The sequence below is a fragment of the Anoplophora glabripennis genome, unplaced genomic scaffold (genome assembly GCF_000390285.2).
Source record: "Anoplophora glabripennis isolate ALB-LARVAE unplaced genomic scaffold, Agla_2.0 scaffold338, whole genome shotgun sequence".
NCBI classification, from domain to species: domain Eukaryota; kingdom Metazoa; phylum Arthropoda; class Insecta; order Coleoptera; family Cerambycidae; genus Anoplophora; species Anoplophora glabripennis.
The window spans coordinates 377,377-392,369 of NW_019416449.1; the positions used below are offsets into that span (position 1 = coordinate 377,377).

Here is a 14,993-nt window from a genome sequence, read left to right on the forward strand (position 1 = left end):
TTGCAAAAATGGAGTGGTCCAACGAAAATATAATAGAGTTTTTAGAAGTGTTTCAAACGGATTCTAGGCAAAGAGCATAAAATAATAATTGACGCTCATATGTATAATACAACTGTAAAGCGACCGCAATCTCCATGATGAAATTATTTTATCAAATAACGCGTTATTTGTTGAGTAGACATCAAACACAAGTGTAGCTATTCACTTTACAGCGTAATTCAATCTATTATTAAATTGTCTCAAAATGAAATATGTTATAGTTTGAGATATCCTGATCAAAAGTTGTCATGGCTCCAAGATCCAAAAATGAATGGAATGAAAGTGAACCAATCTTATCGCGTTTATACCTACATAGTTTTTTTACGGAAAGTAAAAGTCTCACTATCTCTTTCTCTGTGAGTTCTCTGTCAGTTTCTTGTTTGAGATCTTATGTGATTTGGAGATCAAGTTTTTATAGCTGATGTAAGTTAGCATAACCATTATGTTAACTTTTATGATTAAGATTAATCTACGGTTGTTTTTACCTTATGTCAGCTTTTCTTTACTCGTGTTTTTTACTTTCCACCAGTTTCTTTAGTTTGCGCCTTATTTTGATTTTACGTTCGTATTTTCTGCTTACTTTTTTATTTTACGTCATCTTTACGTATCATCTTTATTTTTTCCACAGGGTTTTTTCACTTTCAGACCCGCTCTTTTAGTTTACGTCCCTTTTTTAGTATTCGTCCGTATTTTTTTATCATCTTATTATACATTACACCTGCAATATTTGTCCCACTTCTTTTACGCCCGATTTTTATTATGAGCGTGTTTTTTTACTTCGCGCGTGCTTTTTTATTTTCTACCTTAATTTTTACTCTATGTGAGTTGTTTTTATTTTATGCCAAATTTTTCTTCTGTATGCTTTCATTGTCTTTTTTCTTTACGCTTTTCTACTTTGCGCCCGCATTTTTGGTTTGCACCTCCTCTTTTAGTTTAAGTCCATTTGTTATACTTTTCACTCCCGTTTTTTTGTCCCCTTATTTAGTACGTTACGTCTGCCATTTTTAGTCATGCTTCTTTTATGATACTCTTTTTACTTTATTCCCGTTTTTACATCAACTGTAAGCCTGCATTTTTCCTTGCACCTACTTTACTTACTTACGGTCTGCTTGTTTTTATTACACGCCTGCTTACTTTTACTCTATGTAATTTTTTGCTTTGCGCCCGCTTATTTACATTTCGCCCGCTTTTTTACTTTACTTATGTCCGCTTTTTTCCTTTGCGCTTGCCTTTTTCTTTCATTGTTCCTGATTTTTTTTTTAGCTTCTTGACAACTTTTTTACTTTAAGTCTGTTTTTCTTATTTTACGTTCGCTTTCCAACTCCGCGCCTGCAATTTTCTTTATGCCTACATTTTTTATTCTTTCAAAAATATTCTTTCGTAAAGAAGACTATAAGACTATGTGTATAACCACGATGGGACTCACTTTTCTCGATAAGTATTCATTTTTGGGTTTTAGGCCCGTGCCAACTTTTGATCAGGACATCAAACTATATATAACATATTTCATATTCAGACAATTTGACGGGTTGCTGATCTCCATTAACTGTGTGTGTGGTCCTTCTGTATAAATTTGTAAAACATCTTGCGCGAAGCGTAGTAGAGATCTGTTGTAATAATTTCAACAATTAATTACAACTCATTTAGTTGCTATAATAATTCTGAATCTAAAGCCTCGATGCTCCACTGTGTTCGTATCCCAATATTAACTCTTACTTTTAATCTTTCCAGATGTTAAAATCATGTAGGAAGTTGAGCATGACTGTGCGATCACCGACTTTACCAACTGGAGGAGTAATGGGTGGGGGTGCTCCTTGGCAGATGCGCCAGACTTGTTCATGGATGGATCGGCATGGCAGGCCCGTGTCGCCGCCCCTGGAATACAGCAGAAGTGGATTGGTACCACCCCAAAGATACGGTTATGGTAGATCGTCGAGTAAGGACAGGAGTATACGGAGGGTAAGTGCCATTTTTATTATCATCTCCAATTTCTTGGTTATTATTCCGTGAAGTTATGTCATCTATCATTTCCTGACGTTTCGTTGCATATTCTGTTAACTTCATCAGGGGAGTAAGAACAGGAGACTGGAGAAATTAACAGAATGAATAACCAAATGTAAAGGAAAATTAAGAGTATGACAATATCTAGAAGTAATATGATAATAGAAAACAATATTACAGATATAATAACACCGGCACATATATAAAAAAAATTAATCTGCACTTTTGATTTGATACAATAGATTTCATGCTGAATCTGCATCTGAAGTTCGTTTAGCTTAAACTAAATTCTTGAGTAATTGGAAAAAAAATAGTGAAAAATCGCCAAAAATCATACAGGGTGGGCCATTAGTGTGAGAAAGTAAAATAAATCCCTTGTTATTCATAAAACAAAAAAAAAGTTTATATAAAAGTTGTACAGAATCAAAAAACGTAAGAAACAAAATTAATTTGAAACACACAGGGCGATGAATAAAAACGGGAAACGCCAAATATTACATTTTTTGAATGGAACACCCTGCATATTTTTAAAAATATGGATTTTTGAGAAAATTCTATATATGACAATATAAACAGTTTAACACTTTAGTGCGGGGTTGCCAAGTTATGCAGAAAACTCTTCGAATTTTGGAAAAAGCATGACCTAGAAGAAGTTGTATTAACCTTCAACTACTAACACTTGGACCAAAAATATTTGAGAGAGTTATAGGCAAATGTTAGACAAAGACTCCTATATTAGCTAGTATGGATATTTCATACAGGGTATTTTTTATAATACGATCATTTTAAGAAAGTTCAAACTTGATTTTCTAACATTTTTCAAATGGAACACCCTGTATTTTAGTGTTCTGTTTTATTCACATATCGGTCCACTTCAACTTATATTAAGTATGTTCTACACCTAAAGTTGTTAGTTTTTAAGATATAGCAACATTTCTGGAAAAACCTAATCTTTATTATTTTCGGTCGCACGAGATGACTTTGGAAAAACTGTCACATTGTGTCAACTTGTCAATTCATAATTTATCATTCAATTTTGAGTTAATTTTATTAGTTAATATGTATCTGTGATATTCTATAAAATAATAAGATGAAAGTAGAGCCAAAAATATTAAAAAATGTTCCTATAAACATTGGTCTTATTCTTTGGATATTTTTTAAAATATCTTTCTTTCTGATTAAAATAATGGAATGAAAATAGTAGGTAATAATCATACCATATGGGTCTTTAACTACCACAAGTTTCATCAAAATCGGTTATAAGGTAGTTGTTTAACTGCCTTTAGCAGAAATGTTTCGATTTTTTTTATTCCTTTGAATTATCACGCAAATAATATTATTTTTTGATGAATTAGACGTTTTTGAAGAAAAAAATGTCTTTTTTTTTTAATTCTGCGTAGTTTAGTCAGAAATAATTAATTTTTAAATAATGTAGGTATGGCTCAGAACAGTAACTTTTATTTAACATTTTCTCACAGTAGGCATCTTTCATGGTAATGATACTAATGATTGCCACTTTCGCGTGCTATCATTTAAATTCTTATGTTTTTTTATTTTCTTAATTGCGATCTTTGTGCTTATTTATGGTTTCTGTAATGGAAATAGTCTAGCGGCTCAAGAAAATATCGGCAACGTTTCCCTGATAGATGGCAATCTTCTGCAATATTGTTTGGGAAAATTCATGCAAGAACGATGGAATCAGGAGCCCTAACTCCAAGATATCATGAATTTGGTCGTCCAAGCAGACGAAGTAATTTTAGGATTCTTTTAACATAATCCTACTGCGAGTGTAAGAAGAGCGTCTCCTGGTTATAAAAAAATCGAATGAAATGCAAAGTGCATATGGCCCTTTGGAGGGCCATATCTCAGTAACGGTTCTCCGGAGGACCAATGTTTATAGGAACTTTTTTACTATTGTTTGCTCTACTTTCACCTCCTTAAATTTGGGACGAACTTTCCCCAACACCCTGTATAATTAAAAAATATATAAGCCAAAGCGGTATGTATGTGTGCCTGTTGAACAGGACATTTTTGAACTTGGAATGTACTCTAGGTAACTTCTGATTAATAGTTAACTAGCCTTCATAACACTGGGCATATGAGTTATTTTGAGACATTTGAATTTTTGACACGTTTTTGGAAAGTGTAAAATAATACTCATAAACGTAGGTACTTATATTTTTATATTAACACACTTGGTCACTATGTGATATATTTAATTTATACGTTTATTATTGTAAGCTTGATGAGGCTCCTAAATTTTTATATTCTTTGGACATCGATTTTACATATTTGATGGCTTCATGAACCACTTCATGTATAATGTCAGTATACTTTTTTAGTATGTGATCAAAGGAATTTAATATGAGTTTCATATTATCGAATATAAGGCTACTACCTAGTGCTGTTGTCGAACTGTTATAAAGTTTTTCTACTTTCATCTTTGATTCCTTCCATGAACTATTTAGTGTAGCGACAGTTTCTTTTTCTATAGATTTTATTTCTTCTACGTTTTCATTTACAAATTTTTCTAAATCCTTCTTGAAAGAATCGTTTTTTCTGGCTTCTTCTACTTTAGCAGCTGATGTGTGTTTAATTTTCTCAATGTTTTCCTTGGCTTCGTCAACGATATTTGCAAAATGTCTTTCAGCGTCCTTTTTACATGCATCAAAGGCATCTTGGAACTCATATTCTTCACGGTTTTCCATAATAAAGTTTATGTCCGTCTTGCTTTACATATTACATTTAAATTTTCGTATATTGACACATGGGACAACTTGACAAAGTGACAAAAATTTAAAACATTTCGATGGCGCTAACTTTTTGAAGACATTTCTGCTAGTAAAATTTAGGCCGATGCATTTCAGTATCCGCACACACATATTTAAAGTTTGTATAATTCTAAAACTGACATTTTGCACTATTATAATTTAGATAGACGTTAGGAATGATAATTTCAGATGTGAAAATGGCAAAGAACATTTTGTAAACAATTATATTAAAGTCAGACGGTGCTTGTTTGACAAATGACATAGTAGCTATTGATTTTCTCATTATATTTTTTTAGCAGGTTTGAGAAAAATGTATAAAATAAAAATTGTTCTGCAATTTCTTATTTGGTGGTTAATACCAGTTCATTGATTACACGTATGTATTCCACACAAAAGTACATTCTAAAATTCCCATATTCTTCATAAGGATTTATATTACTTCTATCTAAAAATTTAAAAATTGCCATACATACTTACACACGTACTTTGTACTTTTTTATTGGATAAACGTTGAAAAATACCTACATTATTTTGAAGTTGACGTGGCATTTAAAGAAATTTTTTTAAAATCTTTAGAAGTTGACTTAATGTATTTGATAGCGTCATGGGAATGACTATGGATAACTTTAGTACAAGTCTTCAAGCTGTTCTCAACAAATTTTAAAATCTCTTTCAAGGTCTTTGCTAGAACATTATTTCCTTTAGCAGCTAATGAAGCGTTATATATAGCTTCAATTTTTGTCTTTGACTTCTTCCATAAATTGTTTAAGGTACTGACAGTTTCTTTTTCCGCGGACTTGACAGATTTTATATTTTCCTGGCTTATCTTATCAATATCTTTTTTGAAAGTGTCTTTATCAGCCTTTCCGCCTGCATAGGCCTCTTCCATTTTAGTTTTTGCTTTAATTTTAATTTCTTCAATTCTACTTTTGGTTGAGTCTGTTGTATTGTCGAACAGTTTTGTAGCCTCATTTTTAGAAAACTCCAAAGCCTTCTGCACCTCTTTTCTTATGTTCTCAGCAATTTCTTCCATTGAATTAATAAATTTTTCATTTACATTTCACACATAATTTTTGTAGGCTTCATTTTCAAATATATATACTGAACTGTCAGTGCCAGATAGTTGTCGTCAGCTCTATTTGAAACGTTATTTAAGTAGCTTTAACGAACTCTTTTAAAATGGTTAGAAAATATTTATTACCAAAAAAAAAGGGGGAGATAGAAATGTTATGACCAATTTATGGACTTTCGTCAAAAAAATCTGAAAATGTACGTTTTGTAATGATCCTGTTTTATTTTAATTTTATTATGTTAAGAATTTTTAAATATTTGTTTTATTTCGGACTATTTTACTCCGGCGTCTATAATTATATATCAAATATCCGCTCGCGGGTCCGACCGACCGTTACCCCACTCGAACAAGTCGCTAGTCACGTGAAGATCCCACTACGACTTGTGTTAATCCGGCAGTTCCTAGCCAGAACTCGATACCGACCAGAAGTCCACCGGGAGTTCCTATCCAGAACTCAATACCGTCCAGAAGTCCACCAGCAGCCACCGAAGCTAGCCAAGAATAGCCAGTGAACCCATTAAGAATTATTTTCCTTTTATTATTATCCGTTCCGACCGAGTACAAGTCCGAAAAGATTTGTACGCTTTAAGTGTGGAATTACTGTGGGCCCGAGAAGAATATTCTTGGTAACCCGCACACAAATTCCACCGTCCTTCTCAACCCACACGACAGAGCAATCGTAGGATTCGGCGTGTATACCCAATCTTGACGAAGCCTTCGTGTTCACTACAGCGTTGCCCGGTGTCCCGCACCAGGATGTACGCCAAGTAATAGGGGATATGCGAACTAACACCTAGAGGTTCGGCGTGTATACCCAATCTCCGGGTCGTTCCATATACTATACGTACGGTTCTCCCTGATCGGCGTGTATACCTATCAGACCGGGAAGCGTTGTACACTGAGAGTCCGCCAACGTCGGTCACCAGGACATATAAAACTTAGAGGACAGTCCGAATTGCAAGGCGAGATACTCCGGATCCCGTTTTACCATCCTATCGCCACCTGATTTTTCCGCTTTGCACCGCCTGGGCTTTCTTCACTGGTTATTGCTACCGCTTACCGCTTATTAATTTTCTGTTGCTTGCTGGACCGTATTACCGTTATCTAACCGCCGACCTGAGAGTAACATTACCGCTATTTAACCGCCGACCTGAGTGTAAATTATTCCGAAATAATTCCGTATAATTTTGTTTTATTTTCAGAATCAGCGGGGACCGACAAAACATTTACTAATATTTCATTTCTTTATCAGTACCATTTAAAAATCACCTTTTTACTTAAAACCGTCAGAATAGCAAATGTTTTATTTTTGATTCCATTCATAAAAGCACATATTTCTTTTAAATCTGTTAAAAAGGTGATAAGTAAAGTTGTAAAAACCGAAACCTACAATTTTTAGATTTGTCTCTAACACCGATATTGTATATAGTTATTGTTTAGTTAACTTATAAATATTTCCAGTCATTTCGCAGTGGATAGAAATTAACATTGACACGATTTGTATTTGTAAAAAGTTTTAATATTTTCCTCGTGAATAAATCCAGTAAAAATTAATAGGTGTATTTCTTTCAAAATCAAAAGTAAACTGAAAAGATTCCGAACCAGCAAAAACGCTGATACCATTTTGTAGGAATACACAAATAATTCCGTTTAATTTTATATTTAAAAATAAAACCACACTGAGAAAACTACTCTCTGCCGTTTTCCCCAAAAAGAAATACAGTTGACCCCTGGAATTTACGTAAAATATAGGGAAACTGGCGCCCGAGACTAACCGAGTATAATAACCGGAGTTCGTCCCTGTGACGTTACTCATTCCCCCTGGCCGCCGACCACCGCCGCCCATACATTCCGTTAGTCGAAGGAGCGTCACGAAAAGCGGCGTCCGAATAGGGACGCCCGTGACGTGTGAAAACAATAAATAAATTATTAACTAATTTTGCCGTTTAGAGTTCAGTCCGAGGAATAAAAGACCTTTCCGAAAATTAGTTACAGGGGGTGCACACACCATAGCTAAAAATAATAATAAAAAAACACAACCGACCGACTCATAGAGAGAACCGAGAAGATAAAAGAGCGTCATAGTTTAAATCATGCACTTTGCGGAAAACTCACTCCATGCTGAGGAAATGATTAGTCTAAATCATAAATATTGTGAATTGTTTAAAATTGACGTCGTTCTTACAAAGAAAGTCTGACGGTTATGGGCTGAAAAGGTCTCAATATTTATGTGAATAAAAGTAAATACCTTAGGTTCGATGGTAATAAAGATAGTTAACATTTTGTTTTAAATAATTGTTTTAGTATAGTATATTTTAGTTGTTTTAATAATCGGTATAATAGGCTCCTACCGAAAGAAATGAGGTATATCAAATGAAACGTACTGATTTTCAAGGCTATTGGCAAATGTTATTTTTGCAATATGCCAGATTCTAAAACAAATATCTAGAAATTTTACAATTACTGGAAAACCAAAACCAAAAAGGAAAGTACCAAATAGAAATTAGTATCGCCATATTCCAGCAACTATGCTTGTTGACACTGGTGGTTAAACGTTAAACGTTAAAACGACATAAGGAAGTCTTTATAGGAGGCAAAAGGCTATAATGAAAGTTTGTTAGAAAACCAGTTGAAAACAAAATCTTGCATCATGTTGAATCAAGTGTAATATATTCAGTGTCACAGCCTCAACAGAATATTTCTCTAAAAATGTTAAGCCTACACTACCTCCTACACCTGTTTCTGGTGCGTTACTAAAAAGCAGTAACACATATTTGGAACTGTTGGAAAATTGTTCGATTTTTGAGGCTTCGCCTTCTCAGTTTTTTTAATTTTTAATACACTAAGCAATATTTTATGAATTCTGAGACCGTCGAATATACCTTGTTTCAGTTTAACATTGGTTTCGACAAATTTATACCTTCAAGTAACCACAACATTCATCTTCTGTACCCAAAGCCTTAATGAATTGAAAGCAGAATATTGGATAGATTTAATAACGGTATTTAAGTAATGCTTGACATTTGAAATATTGAAAAAAATTATTACATTTCATTAATGCACATGCATTTAACTTATGGATGGAAGTACTCGGCAATTGTGTGGAGGCAAGAAGAATTTATTCTGATACATTTCCAAATCACTTAAATGAAAAGCTGTTAAAAATTGTCTCGAATTTCGTTGCAATGGTGTATTATTTTTTTCTATCAGGTTTTTACCTGATGAGAGCTGGCGTCGAATACACAGGCCTCTATAAATTTCCTAAATTTCCCCATAAAAAGAAATCCAATGGAGTCATGTCGGGCGACTTCGGTGGCCATAAAATCGGCACATCTCGACCTATCTATTGATAACCAAAAGTATTTTATAAGTGCTGACTGAACTAAATTGTTAAAATGGGGCAATGAACGTAAACTACATCTGATTTCTAATTTCTAAGGGCACGTATTCTATAAATCATTTAAGCTTTGTTGCAGGAATTGCAAATACATGGCACCATTTATTGTCTTCAAAAAAGAACGATCCACGAGATGATTCCTAATAATCCCCGCCCATATGTTAACCATGAGCCTTTGTTGGTGCTTTGTCTGTAGGTACTATTGCATGGGGATTTTATTCATGGCAGATATGCAAATTATGGCAATTCATTACTCCGTCTTGATTAAAACTGGCGTCCTCCGTGAACAAAACAATACTAATAAAATTTGTATTTTGCCAAAATCGTTGCAAAAACCAATTTGCGTAATTGACTCTTGCAGGATAATCAGTGGAAGACATTTCATGTACCTTTTGGACGTGATAAAGATGTAACAGTTGTTCTGGAAGGGTCTCATGAACGGTCCACTTTGTCGCATGAAGTTGAACCGACAGCTTTCCTAGACTATTGGAGGGATTTTCAGCAATCTCATCCAGAATTTTCTCCTCTAACTGAAGGTTCCTTGCTCTTGTTGAAGGCCCTTCTCTACCACGATGCGGCAAAAAACTTCTTAAAATGTATTAGCATAAAATTAGCTACTTTAGCATTTTTTATTTCACTTGACTCTTTACCTCTTTCTCGTAAACTACAATCAACCCTTTCACAAATTGTTCGGTGCGGTAAACGTTGGTTTTGAAATGAATCAGAATAAATTCTTCTGGTCTCAACACAATTGCCGAGTGATTGTCCATAAATTAGATGCATGTCAGCATATTAGTTATAGGAATAATGCTCCATTATTTAGTTTTGTGTATTCAATCAATCAGATAATTTTTACAAGTGTTTCAATAACGACATAAAAATGACTAGTGTTTATTGCAGAACTCTGATTTATTATTTTAATGACGTAATATACAAAAACTGATTTTTTTCGAAAACGGCTAATTTTATCGAAACAAATCACACCTTTTTTAAAGAGAAATGACCAAAGTATTTAAAAATTCAGTTATCAGCTCTATAAACTGACACCTGTCAAAATTTTGGCACAACGAGTGGCACCTGACTTCTCTAACAGTGTAAAACATCTACTGTAGTACCTATGGCTTTATGAGCCTTTGTGGTCTACATAAAATATTAAAATTTTATTAAATATTAAGTCGGTTCAAAAATTAGAACCGAAAAGGTAAATCGCTGGGTACCCCTTTGGGTCTCTGTTTCTCCATTAAGGGGCGCACTATTTTGACCTCCCTTATACATTTCCGCCATATACTTACCAGACACCCTATATAGGTATCCACATTTTCTTCAAAATCCTTAAAACAATATTAATTTCAAAATATATTTTCTATACAGTTGACTTACTTTTTCCCATAAATGTGACAATTTTTTAGAAACATCTTTTATCAATCGTATGTTAGGAATAGTAATCGTAAAAATTACGTGACATAAATGTACATAACTTCGTTGCTACAACAAATATTTAATTACTTGCAAAAAAGATATTTTCGGAAATTAAATTTAAAAATAAACTCCTTATTGTAAAAATTATTATTGTAAAGCTTCTGTAAATTCACTGTCACAATGTTGCGATTTTTTCTTATTTATCATAGATCAACCAAAATTCACCAGATTAATTTAATATAGTAGCACCAGGACATCTTTACTCTTTTAGATAATTTTAAACGAATAAATTGTGTAATAAATCAGAGTATTTTGTATTGAAATTTAATATTTTGCTATTCTATTTCCCTTTAAACAATTAATAGCTAATAACATTGCTGTACATTACAACTATTAGTTATATACTCTACACAGAAATTAACTACTTAATTATAAAACTGTCAAAGTATTGTTATAAATCATAAATAATTTGTTGTAATGTAATGGGTATTAAAAATATGTATTATTTTTAATTTTTAATTCGTACCCCTTTTCTGTATCTATATGTTAATTTTGTATTAGAAGGTACAGGATAATACTTCAAAAAAAAAGGTTTTCAAAATTTAATTTAAGTTTCGTTTTTATTAAAACACTTAATTAATACAACATGCAACACATGCTTTTGGTCAATTTAGTATAGCTTTAACATAATATTATTTGAAGCCAATATAAATTATTTAAAATTACTTAGAAATTCAAATATTATCCTATACCAACTAAACCAAACTGAAATTATTAAAAATATAGACATAGATGGATTAATTGATTAAATAAATTCTCTAAATCCACAGAAATTTTCACTTCGTTTAAATAAAACTATTAGTTTTAAATATTTATATAAGTGTATTTGTATTTTTAAACCTCTCAATATAAGTATTCTATAAAGTTGCAGGTGTACCTATTGTAAGGTAGATGAGCCTTCCTGATCAAGTGACCGTAACCCATAAAAAGATTTTATGCATTTGATAGCTTCCTGGGCAAAATTGTGTATAACTTCAATACAACGTCTCAAATTGTCTTCAAAAAAAGTAAAAATAGTCTTTAAATTATCGAGTACAAAGGCTTTAGCTACTATCAATAGAGTGTTACTGTAAATTTTTTCGATTTTGGTCTTCGATTCATCTAACACTTTATTTAATGTTTTAACCGCTTCTTTTTCAACTAATGTTATAGCTTCTATGTTTTTCTGGTTTAGTGTTTCCACATCCTTCATCATTGACTCTTTAATATCTTTCCCAGTTTCACATATTTGTTTCGCCCTAGTTTTCGCCGCCACTTTAATTTCTTCAATTCTTTGTTTTGCTGTGTTCGTTGCTTCATCGAAAAGTTTAGTGGTCTCGTTTTTTGCAAGCTCCACAATTTTTTCCAGTTCGTCCAGCACCTTTTCACTTAGTTGTTCGATTGTACCCATTATACAGTGTAGTTATTTATATTTCTATAGTACGTAAAATTTTGGTGTTCTGTCATGTCGATATATTACTTGTCAACATTACACTTTCAAAACAGCAACGAATTGACACATAACTGTCAGATATGTGGATGAGAATGAATAATGTCGGATTAACAACTATCATCAAATTCAATTTTTATGTAGTATATGTATCTACAAACTCAAATGTTATTCAGAATGTCTTGTAATTCATTCAACTGCAAACTTCTAAAGGGTGTTCCTTGGTAAATTAGCATCAATTCTGATGCATTATGGAGATGGCCTGTTGTCAATGATTTTTCTCTAAATTACTTGAAGTATCACCATCAAATTTGGTACACATTTTTGGGTACTATTGACTCATATTTAGGCTCGCAACATTTCTCAAGAAGAATAATTTTTAATTTCATGACTCTTCCATACCACAGGATCCAAATTTACATATTCCCGAAAAAAAAAATGTATAAATATTTTACCAAGTCGGCTATGAAAAAATGGGTGGCAAAAAAAAACCAAAACTGTGTACCAAATTTAGTAAATAGTTTAGAAGCTATTTAAGAACAAGCATTGTTTTAGCAGGTCATTTTCAAGCTGTTATGTCAGAATTGACCTTTAGTTTGTTTGAAATTTTGTGTTAATTTATATTAAGGGACACCTTGTAAAAGTTTGGTAGTCGAATTAAGGCCTTTTAAACTTCATTGCACATACCACCCCTGAAAATTGGAATGAATAATTTATGTAATAATTTCAGCGCTTGAATGGAGAGACTTCCTACTATACAGGGTGTTAATAATAAGTTTTGCCAAACTATAATGGATAAAAATAATCAAGTTTTGCTTGATCTCAAAAATTTTTGATAGGACGCTTCCCTACGGAGATACAGGGTGTAAAAAGTTTCAAATATTTATATTATTTTTCCTGTAACTTCACTGGCATAAAAGATTGAGTTATAAAATTTGGGAGATAATATTTTTTTAGTAGGTTCTGTCATGAATAACTTATTCCAACATACATTCCAGTGTCGTACTTATTGAGGGAGTAGGGGACCTTATTTGCAAAAAAATCGTACGCCACTGTTTTTTAAATAATTTTAAATATTTTTAAAATATACAATCATACAGGACGTTTATTTTACTACAACCCTAGTGAATATTTTTCTGTAATTTTTTTATGGTTTAAATTTTTACACGTAACTATCAGAAATAGGTAGATAATTTTATTCTATAAAAAAATGTACACCTATCAAAAGTCAAAATTATTCTCTGTTAAGAAAAATATTACCCACATAAAATATTTATTAACACATACCCCGTATTTTTTTGGAAATAACTACGTTTCCAAAACAACACGACAATTTCCATAAGTCACTGTCAAGTTTATATTTAGCAAAAATTTGTTTCTGAAAATGCCTCATGACAGTGAATTTACGAATTATAAAATGAGAGACATGACAGTGGTATATGTACAGGAACATTTTAGTGGACACGCCGCTAAGAGAACATATGAAGAACATTATCCGAATCGCAGCCAGCCTTCTCATACATTGTTTGCTTCTTTATTCACCAGTTTAGGATAAACTGAAAACTTTCGGTCCAATTCATGAAATAGAAGGTACGTTCAAAGAAGGGTACCAGACAAAGAACAATTTAGAAAGAGTAGAAGAGAATCACGAAATTAGTATTCGTCGTTTGTCAGCAGTCACGAGAGTTGGGCGCAAAACCGTTTCAACTATGCTCTACACGCAGCAGTTACAATGTTTCCATTTTCACCCTGTAAAAAGTTTGCTTGAACCAGACCGCCCGCTGAGATTAACATTTTGCGAAAGATTTCTTCAGTTATATAACAGGGATCACACTTTTCTCGGGAGAATTGCCTTTGCAGATGAAGCTGCTTTGACCCGAAGAGGTGTTCTTAATTGGAAAAACTATCACGTGTGGAACAAAGAAAATGCACAGGCAATAAAAGAGCATCACTTCCAACACGAATATTCAGTTAACATCTGGTACGGGATTATAGGAAATTTTATTTTGGGGCCTATCACGCTTCCTGTAAGGTTGAACGTCCAAAATTATTTGGAATTCCTTCGGCAAAAACTTCCTGAGGCTCTCGAAGAAGTACCCTTTATAATACTAGACGGCAAATGCGGCTCATGTACGTTGGTGCCCCTGCTCATTAGAACCATTTGATGAGAGATAATCTAAATCAAGTATTTCCAAACCGTTGGATTGGCCGAGGTAGTGACTATCCTTGGCCTTCTCGCTGTCTGGATTTTAATCCGTTAGACTATTTACTTTTTTTAAGTATGTAACATTCGTTAGATGGCACCCTATATATAAATTGTTATTTGCAAGTGCAGCAATATTTAAAATATCAAGCTGTGAAATTATATCATTTTTTTTTTGTAGTTTATACCGATCGATGATACACTCACCTTAACATAAAAATATTCCTCTAATAATCAAAATCAGTTGAAGTAAAATTTCTCAATCTTTTGCATTCATTTGCTAGATTCCAAAAAAAAACTATTGATTGATTCTATAAGAACAAGGGATATTTTTTTAATTCTGTCCAGAGGTGGCAACAGAGAAAAGAAAATATAACTACGTGTAAATAGTTTTGACCCATATCAAAATATGTAAAAGAAATCTGAAGTATTATTTTTAACAGAGTTGTTGTCTTAAAAATCCCAATTGGTGTAACCCAGTTTACTGGAAGAATGATGTATTAACTTATCACAAGTCATTTTCTACACCCACTGTTCGCCTTCTGTCATTTAGTGGATGTTATGAAATGGGTGCTCTGGCCTTGTCGTGACCTTAATCCAGA

The 14,993-nt window shown here is 32.9% G+C and overlaps 1 protein-coding gene across 1 annotated transcript in view; it reads left to right on the forward strand.

Moving 5' to 3' along the window:
• LOC108910935 (whirlin) overlaps positions 1–14,993 on the forward strand; it is a gene marked incomplete at its 3' end in the record, with an annotated part of 217,167 nt that overhangs the window by 53,876 nt on the left and 148,298 nt on the right. The window contains exon 4 of the mRNA XM_018715708.1: positions 1,771–1,998. Within this exon, the coding sequence (XP_018571224.1) occupies positions 1,771–1,998 (228 nt within the window). The remainder of the gene's footprint in view (positions 1–1,770; positions 1,999–14,993) is intronic.